The sequence below is a fragment of the Lycium ferocissimum genome, chromosome 7 (assembly GCF_029784015.1).
Source record: "Lycium ferocissimum isolate CSIRO_LF1 chromosome 7, AGI_CSIRO_Lferr_CH_V1, whole genome shotgun sequence".
NCBI lineage: Eukaryota > Viridiplantae > Streptophyta > Magnoliopsida > Solanales > Solanaceae > Lycium > Lycium ferocissimum.
Window position 1 is genome coordinate 11428860 of NC_081348.1, and position 13999 is coordinate 11442858.

General features: G+C 34.1%; 1 protein-coding gene and 1 pseudogene across 1 annotated transcript; one reads left to right on the forward strand and one right to left on the reverse strand.

The window, feature by feature from the left end:
- LOC132061919 (probable beta-D-xylosidase 2) overlaps positions 1 to 1073 on the reverse strand; it is a 3588-nt pseudogene extending 2515 nt beyond the window's left edge.
- Positions 1074 to 2374: 1301 nt separating this feature from the next.
- Positions 2375 to 10269, forward strand: LOC132063345 (probable beta-D-xylosidase 2). The gene is made up of 5 exons (XM_059455844.1): positions 2375 to 2856; positions 6655 to 6936; positions 7841 to 8459; positions 8617 to 9030; positions 9461 to 10269. The coding sequence occupies exons 1-5, from the start codon at positions 2452 to 2454 to the stop codon at positions 10060 to 10062; spliced, it is 2322 nt and encodes a 773-aa protein (XP_059311827.1). The 5' UTR covers positions 2375 to 2451; the 3' UTR covers positions 10063 to 10269.
- The last annotated feature ends 3730 nt before the right edge of the window (positions 10270 to 13999 follow it).

Sequence of the window (13999 nt, forward strand, 5' to 3'; positions counted from 1 at the left end):
CTTGTCGTTTTTAATCGTCATAATTAAGCTGTTGAAGATTCTGAAGATATTTTCAAAAAATAAAAGAAGATTCTAAAGAAAATTACGTATCCAATCTGACTTTCTACACATTTACGATTTATCAATCTTTTGAAAAACATATCTGACCAAATTTAATCTCCATGAACTCTCAACCTCCAATTAAGTATTAACAATAGCAAATATGCAGTGCAAGGACATCTGATCAAATTAATGATAAGTCTAAATTGAAGGTCACAGGACACTAGCCTAAATCCCTTTTTAATTCCACATGCAACATGTCTTTAACATTATTATTTTCATATATTCTATGTTCAAAGGCAAATTTAGAATTAATTTTATGAGTTCAATTTTTAAGATTTTTTTGGCGTTTTTAACCTATCATATTTTAAAGCATAATTTATATATTATTTTAATATATTATTTTTATACTTTTTACACCATGTTAAGTGCTAACAGGCGTCTTGTTATTGAATTTATCCGATAAATTTATATTTCACATCGAAATTATTAGGTTGAAACGAATCGAGTAATGCTGACTGTGTTCCTCGACATGCTAACTTATCCAGATCAATATTTTATGTATTCTTGCTTTACCTAGAAGCCGTGCATTTATTACTTTAATTGACTCCCTCTATAGTACATGAAGTACTACAATTTATGACGGAGGAATTCTTGCTCATCCATATCCCTTCTTAGGAGTCATATACCACTTGCCAGTTGCCACTAACCCACAACTGCCGCTTTAAATTTCTTAACAACTGTTTGAACCAGCCAAATAATCAACCACATAGTCTCCTGTTCATCCCCGTACCATCAGCCACCACTGTGATTTTTACTACCGTAGTCTTAAAATATAAAAAAGTAACACATGAAGAAATTAAGGGGTTCAACATCTACCGTATATAGATAAAAATAATTTTAACCTCAGAAATAGCGTGTAATTTTTTGACGAAGGAGAGTTTGATATGGTGCCTTACTAGCTCGGCCCCTGAGCACCACCCCTCATAAGCTTATACTCGCACCATTCAGCACACGTCCCGCACCTTTGCCATTCATTTCTAGTGCAATGTTACTGGTGGTGATTGTAAGATAAGTAGCTTTGTATAATAGCTACGTGATTACAGCTAGTGTTGGTGGTGAACGAAAGATGTTTTTTTTTTTTTTTTTTTTTTTTTTTGTCCGATATCTCGACGTATCGCCGACTAATCCGATGTTGGTTGCCACATATCAAGTGACAAAAGACTTCCTAACAAGTATGACTCCATACCCAAAAGGCCTCGAATTCGAGACCTGTTAGTTAAAAATGAAGTATTTTTTAAAATTGAAAAGTACTCTCCGACTCGTCCAAGATAGGAAGTTGAGCGCCGCTATATTAGAAGTGATTTGGTTAAATAATAGCACTAGTCCACATCGTTCAGCAGGTCCTGCAAGTTGCAACCTCCAGCTTGGAATGTTCAAAAAAGAAATATAAAACCTTATCCTATATATCTATAATCTTCCCAAAAAACAGTATCCTATATATCTATAAGCTTCCCAAAAAACAGTGGAACATCATGGTGTGATCTCATGGGTCATGAAAAAACCGCTACTCGTTAGACATACGATTCCAAGATATTTTAAAGTGACGTGTATAATTCCAATTACACTGTTACATTTTTATAACAATTGATGCAATTGTAACAAGAAATATTTCTAAAACATTATATTTATATGCAACTATATATTATAAGTCGAAAATAACGAAGGATGAATTTATCGACAACCCATTAAATTTGTTATTTAGTAAATTTTATTTTGACACTCAAATTATATCATATTCTAATTGAAAGATTTAAACACACCTATGGTAAAGTATTCCTAGCTATTAGACACTTCTAGCTCATTTTTTTTTTTGCATGTTTTCAGGCGCTCATTATATAGATAAATTAATCACATGAAATATGTCCCCTCCTTTAATTATAAACATCAACATCAATTGGAACAAACATGAAATTTTATGGCTTATTGAGGCTTCTGCGTAGGAGATGACATATTTTAAGTGACTAACTTATTTACGTATTGAACGCTTGATAACACGAGCAAAAACTTTTTCAAAATAATGAGTCTAAAATGTGAATTTTTTTTATCATGTGTTCAGGTACTTAGACGGATAGATCGTAATCCGAATGTTTAAATAAATTTATGAACTAAAATTTAAGAGACTATCGATGTATCGAGCAAATAATTAATGTGTGTATCCGCATCGGTTATTCATAAGGTGATGAATCCCCATGCCCATGTCCTCGTGCATCATTAATTCCATAACCACTAGCTATAGCCAATACCCATGCCCTGAACAAATCAAAAGCTCTGTTCTATATATTCTCCTCTATTAACATCCAAAGCTCTCACACAATTGGGCAGGACAAATATTCTCTCTTTCCCACAAAAATGAGTGGAGGCGTTAACAAACCAACTTCCACTCTCTTCATTTTTCTTTTCCTTTTTGCTTCTTCTGTTCAATCAGCTCGTCCCCCATTTGCCTGTGACCCAAAAGATGGGGCAACTAAAAAGTTTCCTTTTTGTCAAACCAACTTGCCCATTGGTGACAGAGTAAGGGACCTCATTGGGCGATTGACATTACAAGAGAAGGTGAAATTGTTGGGAAACAATGCTGCAGCTGTGCCAAGGCTGGGCATTAAAGGGTATGAATGGTGGTCAGAGGCACTACATGGAGTTTCAAATGTAGGACCAGGGACTAAGTTTGGAGGTGATTTTCCAGGAGCTACCAGTTTCCCTCAAGTCATTACAACTGCTGCTTCTTTCAATGCTTCCTTGTGGGAAGAAATTGGACGGGTAAGAATTAAGATACTATGATGTTACTTTTTGATACTCTGCTAATTATGGGCCTTATATTAAAGTTTTCAGTTCTTTGCATCAACTACATTGTGGAAAACAATTGCACAATCTAATCACTTACGATACAATTATGGAGTGTACAAACAACGTTCTACATTGATACTTGATAGTTGAGAAAAAAAAACTTACATAGTATAAGATATAGTAATATTTTTGATAGTCTAAAGATTTTTGGTGAAAATCGTGCAGGCTTAACTGAAAGTAAATAGCGTCACATCGTATTAAGAGTGTTTTTGAATTGATTTAGCTCAATAATTTTAAGTAATTTTAATGAAAAGTTTTATTTTGGTGAACTAGTAAAATAGTAACCTAACTTACTATCCAGGTAAACCACATAGGTGCAACCAACTAAAATCCGTTGAATTATCTAAGCATACTTTTCTAAGGTTAGGGATAATGTTATTGTTCCTTTCTCTACTTTTTTTTTCGGTTCTTGCGCCTGCGTGGAGTTGCTGAATATTGGCGGTGGCTGTGTCTTAATTTCTACACATTTGACTATGTACTGATTTTGATGTTTTCTAATTGAGATAAGCGTCAAAACACACTCCAACTATCATTTTTTTTTTCGAATTTCATACTTAGACTATTAAAAGGTGGAGAAAACTATTTAAACTATCACTATCTAGTTTGCAAAACACACTTGAACTAAATGTGTGAACTCACTCTTCAAAAGGCATGTGAAGCTGAAATTTTCTTAAAAAATTATCCACATGGCATAAGTAATACTATGGTGGCACCTATATGAAAATTAAAAAATAATTTTTTTATAAGAAAAAAACTGTATATATATATTTTTTAAAAACTGCATTATTTTGTTTAAAAAAATCTGGATTTAAAAAAAAAACATGAATTTTTTTTTTTACAAAAAAAAAAAAAATCAAATTTTTTTAGAAAATCAGAAAAAAAAAATGATTTAAAAAATGGAAAAGTTAATTTTTTTTTAAATGTGAAAACTAAATAATCTTTGTTTTTTTTAATTTTTTTTTCCATTTTTTAAACTATTTTTTTTATTTTCTATAATTTTTGATATTTTTTTTTACAAATATTATTTTTCAGTTTGTTTTTAAAACAAATATATTTTTTTTTTTAAATTTCCATGTAGGTGGCATTGTGACATTATTTATCCACGTGGACAACACTTGGCAACATTTTTATATAAAATGGAGAGTGTAGATCACATGCCATTCAAAATAATTTGAGGTGTGTTTTGCAAACTAGATAGTGATAGTTTAGATAGTTTTCTCAACCTTCTGATAGTTTAGATATGAAATTAAAAAGAAAAATGATAGTTGTGATGTGTTTTTGATCCTTATCTCTTTCTAACTATTTCTAAGTGAAGGACAGTTCTTTATCTTTTTGGGAATGATTAGACAAAATTTATTAATCTAGTACTTTCTAAAGAATTAGAACCTGTTGCAAATTGTTACTTAATATCGTTATGCACATTTTGTTAAATTAGACAAAATCATTGGCACCAAGCGTATCTTTGATGAACGTTTTTCAGTTTCTTTTTTGTTTATTTTATATATATATATATATATATATATATATATATATATATATATATATATATATATATATATATATATATTCCCTAATATCCATACAATCGAAATAGAAAGAAGTGAAATACTTTTTTTTAACCCTAAGAACTAGGATGGCAGCTCATGGATGTGATCCATCACTCGACTAACTTCGTTAATTTATTACTCCACTTATCCTCCTTTGGCTTCATATAAGTACATTACTATCCATTAGTCTTTACAGTTTAGATTCTAAACTAGTCTATCTTTTAGGATAAAAGGCCATTTGCATATCAGCATATGTAAAGGATAGTGGGGCGGGCGAGTTTAATTCTAGAAAATATTTCAGCCAACCCTTTATAATTTGAATTGAAAAATATTTGATCCTGATTAAAATATTTGTATTTTACATTTAAATCTCTTACCTAAAAAGTTAAAATTTTATTAAAACATTATAATGAATCACAAAATTAATTGAATAATTAGAAAAGAGAACGGCGGTAGTTGGATAATTGGGGAGTATGATTAAGAAGAAAAAAAAATTTAGAAGGTGGATTTCCGTTTTGGTGAAGGTAAGAGTTTTCTTTCTTGTGCACTAGTTGAATCCAATCAAAGGTTTGGCTGCTTGAGAAAAAGTTGGCAAAGTTTATGGATAGGTAGGTCGATGGGACACTTTGGGTCCCATTGGCCATAGTTTATTCGACAATGATTATATGTAAGGGCATCAAGCCAAGTTGCTATTTTGCCAGAACAGGCTCTACCTTCTATATAAGTTCACATGCCTTTATCAACTCCAAAACAATGTTTGTTTCGTAACTTAGGTTCATTATTTCAACTTTAATTCAATACTCCGTGTATACTCTATTTGTTTTAATTTATGTAAATCTATTATTATTTGGAGAGTTTACGAGGCGATACTTTGATCATATTTATCTTATATTATTTGAACTATAAATTATCATGACTTATACTACTTTTTATGTAGTTTCTAAATATATAAATTTTATTTTTGCAAAATTAAAAAATCTATGTCAAAATTTACGGTCAAAATTATAAAATTTGGCTCTCATACTTCGAAAAGGTTTAGATAAATTGAAATGGAGGGAGTGTGAAATTACAAAAACTAGTTTGAAAAGTATATTAAGTATAATAATAATTTTTTTTTTTTCGAGTTCATAAAACATAATTTTTACTTTCAAATATATATTTACCTTAATTTTTTTTGCAACCTCAACCAAATATTTACCAATAGTGGCAAAGCTAAGCATTTTGAAATATTTACCAATAGTGGCGAAGCTAAGCATTTTGCTTACGAATCGCCGGAACTCAATTTGACGCATATTATGTATTTGTGTTAAAGCTACGCTTAATATAACTCATTAAAATACTTTTGTTTTTGGGATAAAAAGAATTCATTAAAGAAATTTTAAATTTATAACTCATAAACTTAAAATTCTAACTCTTATTTTGTTGACCAACCAAAGTTGATATCCACTTTTATTAAAAGAAAAATTATGTTATTATTTCCATTTCTCTTTACTTGTTTAATGGTTATAATAAGGCCCACATGATTTGAAATCAGGTTGATTTGAAGTTGTAGTTTTATTTGGACATGTAATTTGAATTTCTCAAATTTTTATTTTTATTATAAACATGAAAATTCACAAGTTGTAAAAACTATCAAATCTTATATAATCTTACCGAATGAGCAAATCATAGTTCATAACAAAGTTAATACGCTACTAGAAGACATTTCTAAAAATTACAACATTTATTGATCGAACTTTAGTTCAATAAAAGGAAAATTGAACATGAGTTGTAGTTTAACTAATCTTTAATATAATCCTCCCATATGGTACGAACAATCTCTTCACGTCGAAAGATGCATTTTTGATCAGATGACCGAGAAGACGAACCAATATTTTTACTTGAGTCAAGTTTTACATTTAAAAAATATGTCTATTAGCTTATGAACTTTTTTTTTATAAAATATAAACTTATGAGTCAAGTTTTACATTTTAAAAAATTTGAAATCATAATTTGAAATCTTAAATTCTACTTTTTGGAAAATTTGAAATTTGAAATTATAGTTAAAATTAAAATTTTGTCTAGATTTCATAAACAAAATGCTGATTTAAAATTTAAATATAAAATCATGATTTGAAATCGGTTAGCCGCTTACTAAATTGATTAATGTGTGATATGGTGGCAGGTGGTATCAGATGAAGCAAGAGCAATGTACAATGGAGAGATGGGAGGTCTGACATATTGGAGCCCAAACGTGAACATTTTACGAGACCCAAGGTGGGGACGGGGACAGGAGACACCCGGTGAGGATCCAGTGGTAGCCGGTGTGTATGCAGAGCGTTACGTGAGAGGTTTACAGGGAAACGAAGAAGGTGACCGGCTGAAAGTAGCAGCATGTTGCAAGCACTATACGGCCTATGACCTCGATAATTGGAGTGGGGTTGATAGATTCCATTTTAATGCTAAGGTAATTTCATACGTCACTATTCTCATCAATTTGTAACATCTCGTGAATTTCCCAGGCTTTTTCCCTTTCTGACTGCTCCGCACTTCTAGGCACCATCACCTTTTGTATTTCCAGACATACACTGATTAGTTTTTCTTGCAATTTGACCAAACAGTGTGCTCAAACCAGAGACGCATATACTAGAATTTCAAGACACAGGATACTCAATACAGAGCATTATCACTAGTAATTGATGTATATTTAAAAACTTTCACAATATGTATAGTTCAAATTAAGACCAACTAATGGAAGACTACATTATCAGTAGACACAAACCTAGGCCACACATGAATTTAGTTTGTTTGTTTGTTTGTTTTTTTTTTTTTTTTTTTCATTTTTTAGCAAGAATGCAGCGAACCAATTACACAGTGGTGGTAATAAAGAGTATGAAACATGCTTTTCCATTGAATTGTCTTTAACTTAAGATAAATTCAGCATGTAAATAATGGAGGTACGAGCACCACAACTTTTGAACAAAAGAATAAATTTTTCTATCGGAGCACCAAGTATTTTTTTTTTCTTATCATAGGTGTGATAAATTGCATTGAACTTTAATACTAAAATAGTTGTTGAAATAATTAGTAGGTGCACCAACGACCTGTGAATTCTATGTCTATCACCTCAATAAGTTCATTAACTCTAATAGCTACACCAATACAATATGTCAATGATGCCTTTGGATCATTTGTATGATTTATGAACACTTCATAAAATTAAAAACCCGTTAGTGCTTCTGTCTGTTTGTTTTTTTTGGGAACAATTCATTGCAATGCACACGCGGATTAGCAAGAATGACATCATTTTGTATGAAACTTCAAAAATTTAAGAAGACTTTTTATTTTAACAACTATGGAAATGTACACAGGTTAGCAAGCAAGACATTGAAGATACATTTGATGTACCATTTAGAAGTTGTGTTAAAGAAGGTAAAGTGGCTAGTATTATGTGCTCCTACAATCAAGTCAATGGCATACCTACTTGTGCTGATCCAGAACTTCTCCGCAAAACCATACGCGGTGGTTGGGGTCTCAATGGGTACATTGTATCCGACTGTGACTCCGTCGGAGTTTTCTACGAAAGCCAGCACTACACATCAACACCTGAGGAAGCTGCTGCTGATGCTATCAAAGCGGGCCTGGATTTGGACTGTGGGCCTTTTCTGGCCCAACATACTGAGAATGCAGTGCATAGTGGTATACTCAAAGAGGCTGCTATTGATGCCAATTTAGCTAATACAGTTGCTGTTCAGATAAGGCTTGGAATGTTTGATGGTGAACCATCAGCCCAGCCTTATGGACATCTTGGCCCAAGAGATGTTTGCAGCCCGGCCCATCAAGAACTCGCACTTGAAGCTGCTAGACAGGGCATTGTTCTGCTTAAGAATCATGGTCCTGCTCTTCCTCTTTCTCCTCGACGCCATCGTACTGTTGCTGTCATTGGACCTAATTCTGATGTTACCGTCACGATGATTGGAAATTACGCAGGTAAAAAAAATAACGGTTTTTCTCATAGAAACAATGAAATAATCAAAAGGCGACAATTTGTGTCGTATATTGAAATTTTAGTGTGTTATCGTTGCACTTGCACAATTGGCCTTTTCTTCTTCTTGTATAAATGCTAATTGGGCTTCCTGAAATATAGGTGTTGCATGTGGATACACAAGCCCATTGCAAGGAATAACAAAGTATTCAAAGACCATTCACCAAAAAGGTTGTGGCGATGTGGCATGCACTGATGATAGGCTCTTTGCTGGAGCATTAGATGCTGCACGTCAAGCGGATGCAACAGTGTTAGTAATGGGCCTGGACCAGTCTATTGAGGCTGAATTCAGAGATAGAACTGGGCTACTATTGCCTGGATTCCAACAAGAACTTATCTCCGAGGTAGCCAAGGCCTCAAGAGGTCCTGTAATATTGGTTCTTATGTCCGGAGGCCCAGTTGATGTTACATTCGCTAATAACGATCCTCGAATTGGTGGCATTGTTTGGGTTGGCTATCCTGGACAAGCTGGTGGTGCTGCCATTGCTGATGTCCTTTTTGGAGCCCATAATCCAGGTAAACTCATTAAACCTTTTTACAAAAGTTGGCTTCGGTTGATTCCTTGGACCCATTTCATTGTTGTAGCACATCACCTTACTCAAAAACTCACAAACTTCATAAATGGACCCAACTGATTTTATTATACTGAACAGAAGGCAATATAGTGGCATTTGCACAAATAACCGTTTTTGAGATCACTATTTAAATTCTGTCGTTGTTAGTCCAATGAGCTAAATTTGTCCGCAAAAAAAGTTCATCCAACTACTTCTAAAGTGAAAGCTAGCTCATTAGATTGACGGGGACATAATTTAAAAAGTAGCCTAAAATGCCATCTACGTAGTTCAAATTAGCTCTGAATATTTATATAATAAAGTGTCATAAGTGTAAAAACATTTACATTACTGACGTTTCACAAGTATAACTAACTGAATACTGTTATTTTTAGGTGGAAAGCTGCCAATGACATGGTATCCACAGGAGTACCTGAACAATTTACCAATGACAACAATGGACATGCGAGCAAATTTAGCCAAAGGCTATCCTGGAAGAACTTACCGTTTCTACAAAGGTCCATTAGTATACCCATTCGGACACGGCTTAAGCTACACAAAATTCATAACCACAATTTCTGAAGCTCCCAAAATGTTGGCCATTCCACTAGGCGGCCGCCATACTCTCAACACCACTAGCATATCGAACAAGGCAGTCAGGGTGACACACGCAAAATGCAGTAAGCTATCAATTCAGGTTCATATCGACGTGAAAAATGTGGGATCAAAGGACGGTTCACACACATTGCTAGTATTTTCGAAGCCTCCTGTTGGTCTATGGGCGCCACATAAGCAATTGGTCGCGTTTCAGAAAGTGCATGTACCAGCAGGATCGCAGCAATATGTGGTGATAAATATTCATGTGTGCAAATACTTAAGTGTGGTAGATAGGGCTGGTGTTCGAAGAATTCCTATAGGAGAACACAGTCTTCATATTGGTGATGCTAAGCATTCCTTATCCCTTCAAGCATCAGTTCTTGGGGTTATTAAATCTTGATTTTTTTTTTTTTTCATTTTGGGTAAAATCTCCACATAAGATGTCTTTGCGTTTAACGGAGATTATTCTTTCCCCAATTATTCTTATTCAACAAGGGGATAAGCACAATATTAGATTTTATTAAGTAAGAAGAAAGAGGATACTGTTTGGAAAATTGTAACTTTCAATTGAAACAAATGGGTATCCATTTCAAAGCTTTTTCCAACATTTCTATCTTTTCCATATTTTTCTGGCTCTGCTTCTGTATCATGTAATTCCAGAGCAACAGAATTATGGTTAGTGGCAACGCTGATCACTTGCATAAACCAATGCGTGCTAATTAAACTAAAAACATACTAGGTAATAGCTGAACGTGTGATGGTTATTATCCCAAATTTAGTTATTTTTGCAGTTTTTTAAAATGCACGAACCTGATTTTGAGACTGCTCCTTCTTTTATTGACTATCAAAATTTTGTTTAAGTTGGATGCCTGAGCAACACAGTCTTATTTCTTTCTCTATTCTAACCTGATTAAGAATACAGATTTAAGCTTTTACTATCTCGTGGCATGAAATAAGAAACTGTTAAGCTAGGGGCGAGTTAATATGGGGCGGGTTCATCCGAACTTAAAAAAATTACACTATATATATAAGTTTATATTAAATGTATATATAGCAGATGCTGAACCCCTTGTCTTATTCGCGTGTTTACTTCTTTATACTTTTGACTCTCCTTGATAGAAATCCTGGCTCCACTACTTTGTTAAGCCAAAGTAATACTCCCTCTGTCCCAATTTATAGGTCAACATTCGACTAGACACGAATCTTTAAGAAAGAAATGAAGGATATTTCATCCAAAACAAAGTTCTTTATTTATATATAAAGTTAAATTATATTAAATGTATACATATATAAAGTAATATCCTTTGATAGAATAGCCATTTCCAAATTGCAGGAGTACCAACAATCACAGACACCTCCACTACCACCAAAATAGAGTTGAGACATCACACGGGGAATAAGCCAAACATAATATGGGCATTGGCAAATCATATTTACTTGGACATGAAAAGTGTTCCATCGAAAGCTAGAGAGAAAAATAATGAACTCTAAAAAGTTGAAAATCTGTATAGTTCTCTCTTTCTCCTTCATCAACCCCAAAAAAAGCAGTTAAAAAGAAGTCTCAAATCGGCATTCTTGATATTGTTTCTGGTCAAAAGATGTTAAGCTCAATATGGGGGTCCAAATCCCAATTTTCTTTTGTTCACATACGCACGTCCGCTTACCTCATCATTTGTTACCTCATCATAGGAAATTCATTCCTATAAATAAAAACATTTATGGTTCATTTGAAAGATACACCAAACACCAAAATCATTTGCTAGACACACTCAAAATCTCAGACAATACATCAGAAAGGAGAGAGCAAAGTGAGGTATTCCATAGGTTAGTCTCAAGAAAAATAGAAGTTTATTGTAGTAAGGTGGGAAAAATCAAAAGAGTGTTTTTCTTTGTGTAGGTCAACATACGTAAAATCTTGGTGTCATTATTGCCGCATTTTATTCTTGCTAATTTAACCATAAGTTAGTGTTCCGCGTTTTTCACTAATACCGCGAATATTTTTTTTTATGTGTGGGTTCTGTCCGAGTAAATTCCACATCGTAAAAGAATTTCTTGGTCTTCGAATAAAATAGTATTTGTATTTCGGATTACGATGGAAAGCCAACACTATAAAATTACTGTTGAGTGGCGTAAATTATGCCATTTGGAAGGGCAAAATGAAAGATTTGCTCTATGTCAAGAATTTTCATGAACTCCGTCTTCGCAAATAAAAAAGCCCGATAATAAATCGATGAAGAGTGGAATTTGTTGACGGTTGTGTTTCGCGCTTTATTAGAGTGGGAGACACATGCTGACCCTATGAGCATCTTGAAAATTTGTATGCTCTGAAAACCTGGTAACAACAAGATGTTTTTGATAAAGCAATGGCCGGTTTAAAATACCACGATGTTCTCGTTAAATGGCAGATCATCCGAATATTTTTCAGGGATCATGAACTAATGGGCATTAATTTTGATGAAGAAATTCAAGGCTTGTTTCTACTAAAATATTAGAACTTCATTATTTCATCCAAATCTCTATGGATCTTGCCAAAAAAGCTTTAAATTATATGAGAAGAAAATCTCAAGGTTTCCTCCTCATCGATGTCTTGGTGACCGACACTCTGGAGAGGCAGAATCGTGGTTCTCAAAAATGTGAGAACATCAAGTAGAAGCAAATCCGTATGCATTTAAAGATATTGAGTGCTATCATTGGTGAAATCGCATAGTTTTGTTTTGAAAAGGAGAATAAAGATCGTGTTGCTGCCACTACGTAAGATCTTGTTACTATCCTTGATGCGGATTCGATAAATATTGCTTGCGATGAGTTGGGTCGTGGACATCAAGGAAGGAATTTTTCTCATCCTATACTCCGGTGACTTTGGAACTTTCGAGTATGGTTAATGAGATCGTATCCAGTGGTAGCCGGGTGTTGGAACGATTTGTTTGAAAACTAGTAAACTAAACTAGTTTTAAACAATCACTTGATCTCTCATGTTTTGGATGATGAGGGATATGTCAAGATTAATCAATTTAAAAACGGTGGTCTATAATCGACTACTACGGCCTCTACCTCGTTGGATAACGCGAATGCAGCTGAGAGCAATAGCTCTTCAACGTTATGGCATAAGAGGCTTAGCCACATTAGTGAGAAAGGACTAAATGTTCTAGCCAAAAGAAATTATTGTCAAATTTCGCTAAATTAGAAAAGAGATCCGAAAACAAAATAGAGTTTTTTCAAGTCTCATCCTCCTTCAAGAAAGACAGTTTGAAAATCTGTATATTTATGTGGTCCAATGAAGACTCTTTCACTACCTTTATCGATGATTGCTCAAGAAAACTTTGGGTCACGCCTTAAAGACTAAAGACCAAGTGTTGGGTGTCTTTAAGCAGCTTCGTGCCCTCACGAAAGAAACCGAAAAAGATCTCAAATCACACTTGATATTGTTTCTGTCACAAAGATGTTCCCAAACATGTTAAATCTATCCTGGCCGCTTTGCAAAGTGATGTTCCAAACAGCAGTTTGCAATGTAAGATGTTTCCTATGACCACTGAAAGTATTCATCGTGCTCAAAGCGATTTGAGGTCAAAATTAACGCCAAGACAAGGTCAGGCATCTTCATTGGTTATGGCCTTGATGAGTTTGTCATACAAAGCAGGCGATCCAATCGGGTGTGTGTTATCTTCGGCAGATCAAACCATCAAGGATATTAACAAAAGTCCAGGCTTAGTTAATCTTGATCAAGTTGTTGATGAAGTTGGTGGGCATGAATTTTGTTCCGCAAGATGTTGATGATGATAACGATGTCGATGTTCCAGGTCAAAGATGAAAGAAGGGAGAGAAGGCTAACGTCAAATAATGCAAGAATACACGCGTAGAATTGAGAGCTGAGATGTTCAATGTTCAAGAACATAGGCTTCAAGCCCACAGACGGTGTATCGACTTTGATGAAATATTTTCTCCTGCTCGTGAAAATGTCTCCATTCTCCCAGTCTTGATTTGGAGATCATCAAGATCGCCTTCTTCACGGTGACTTAAGAGGAGATTTATACATGGAACAACTCCAGGCTTTGGGCAAAGGTAAAGAAAATTTTGTATGCAAACTTAAGAAGAGTCTATATGGATCAAGCACTCCGCATGCTGTACAAGAAGTTTGAGTATCACCGTGGTGTTTGTACAAAGATTTTCTCATGATGATGACTTTATCATCCTTCTCGCTATATGGATGATATGTTAATCCAAAAGAATGCTTCAGATCGGGCGAGTTGAAGAAACAACAGTAATGAAAGACTCGGGTCATGCTAAAAAAGTAATAGAACGTTCAAAGAATCTATCCGAAATCGAGCAAAAGATGTCCT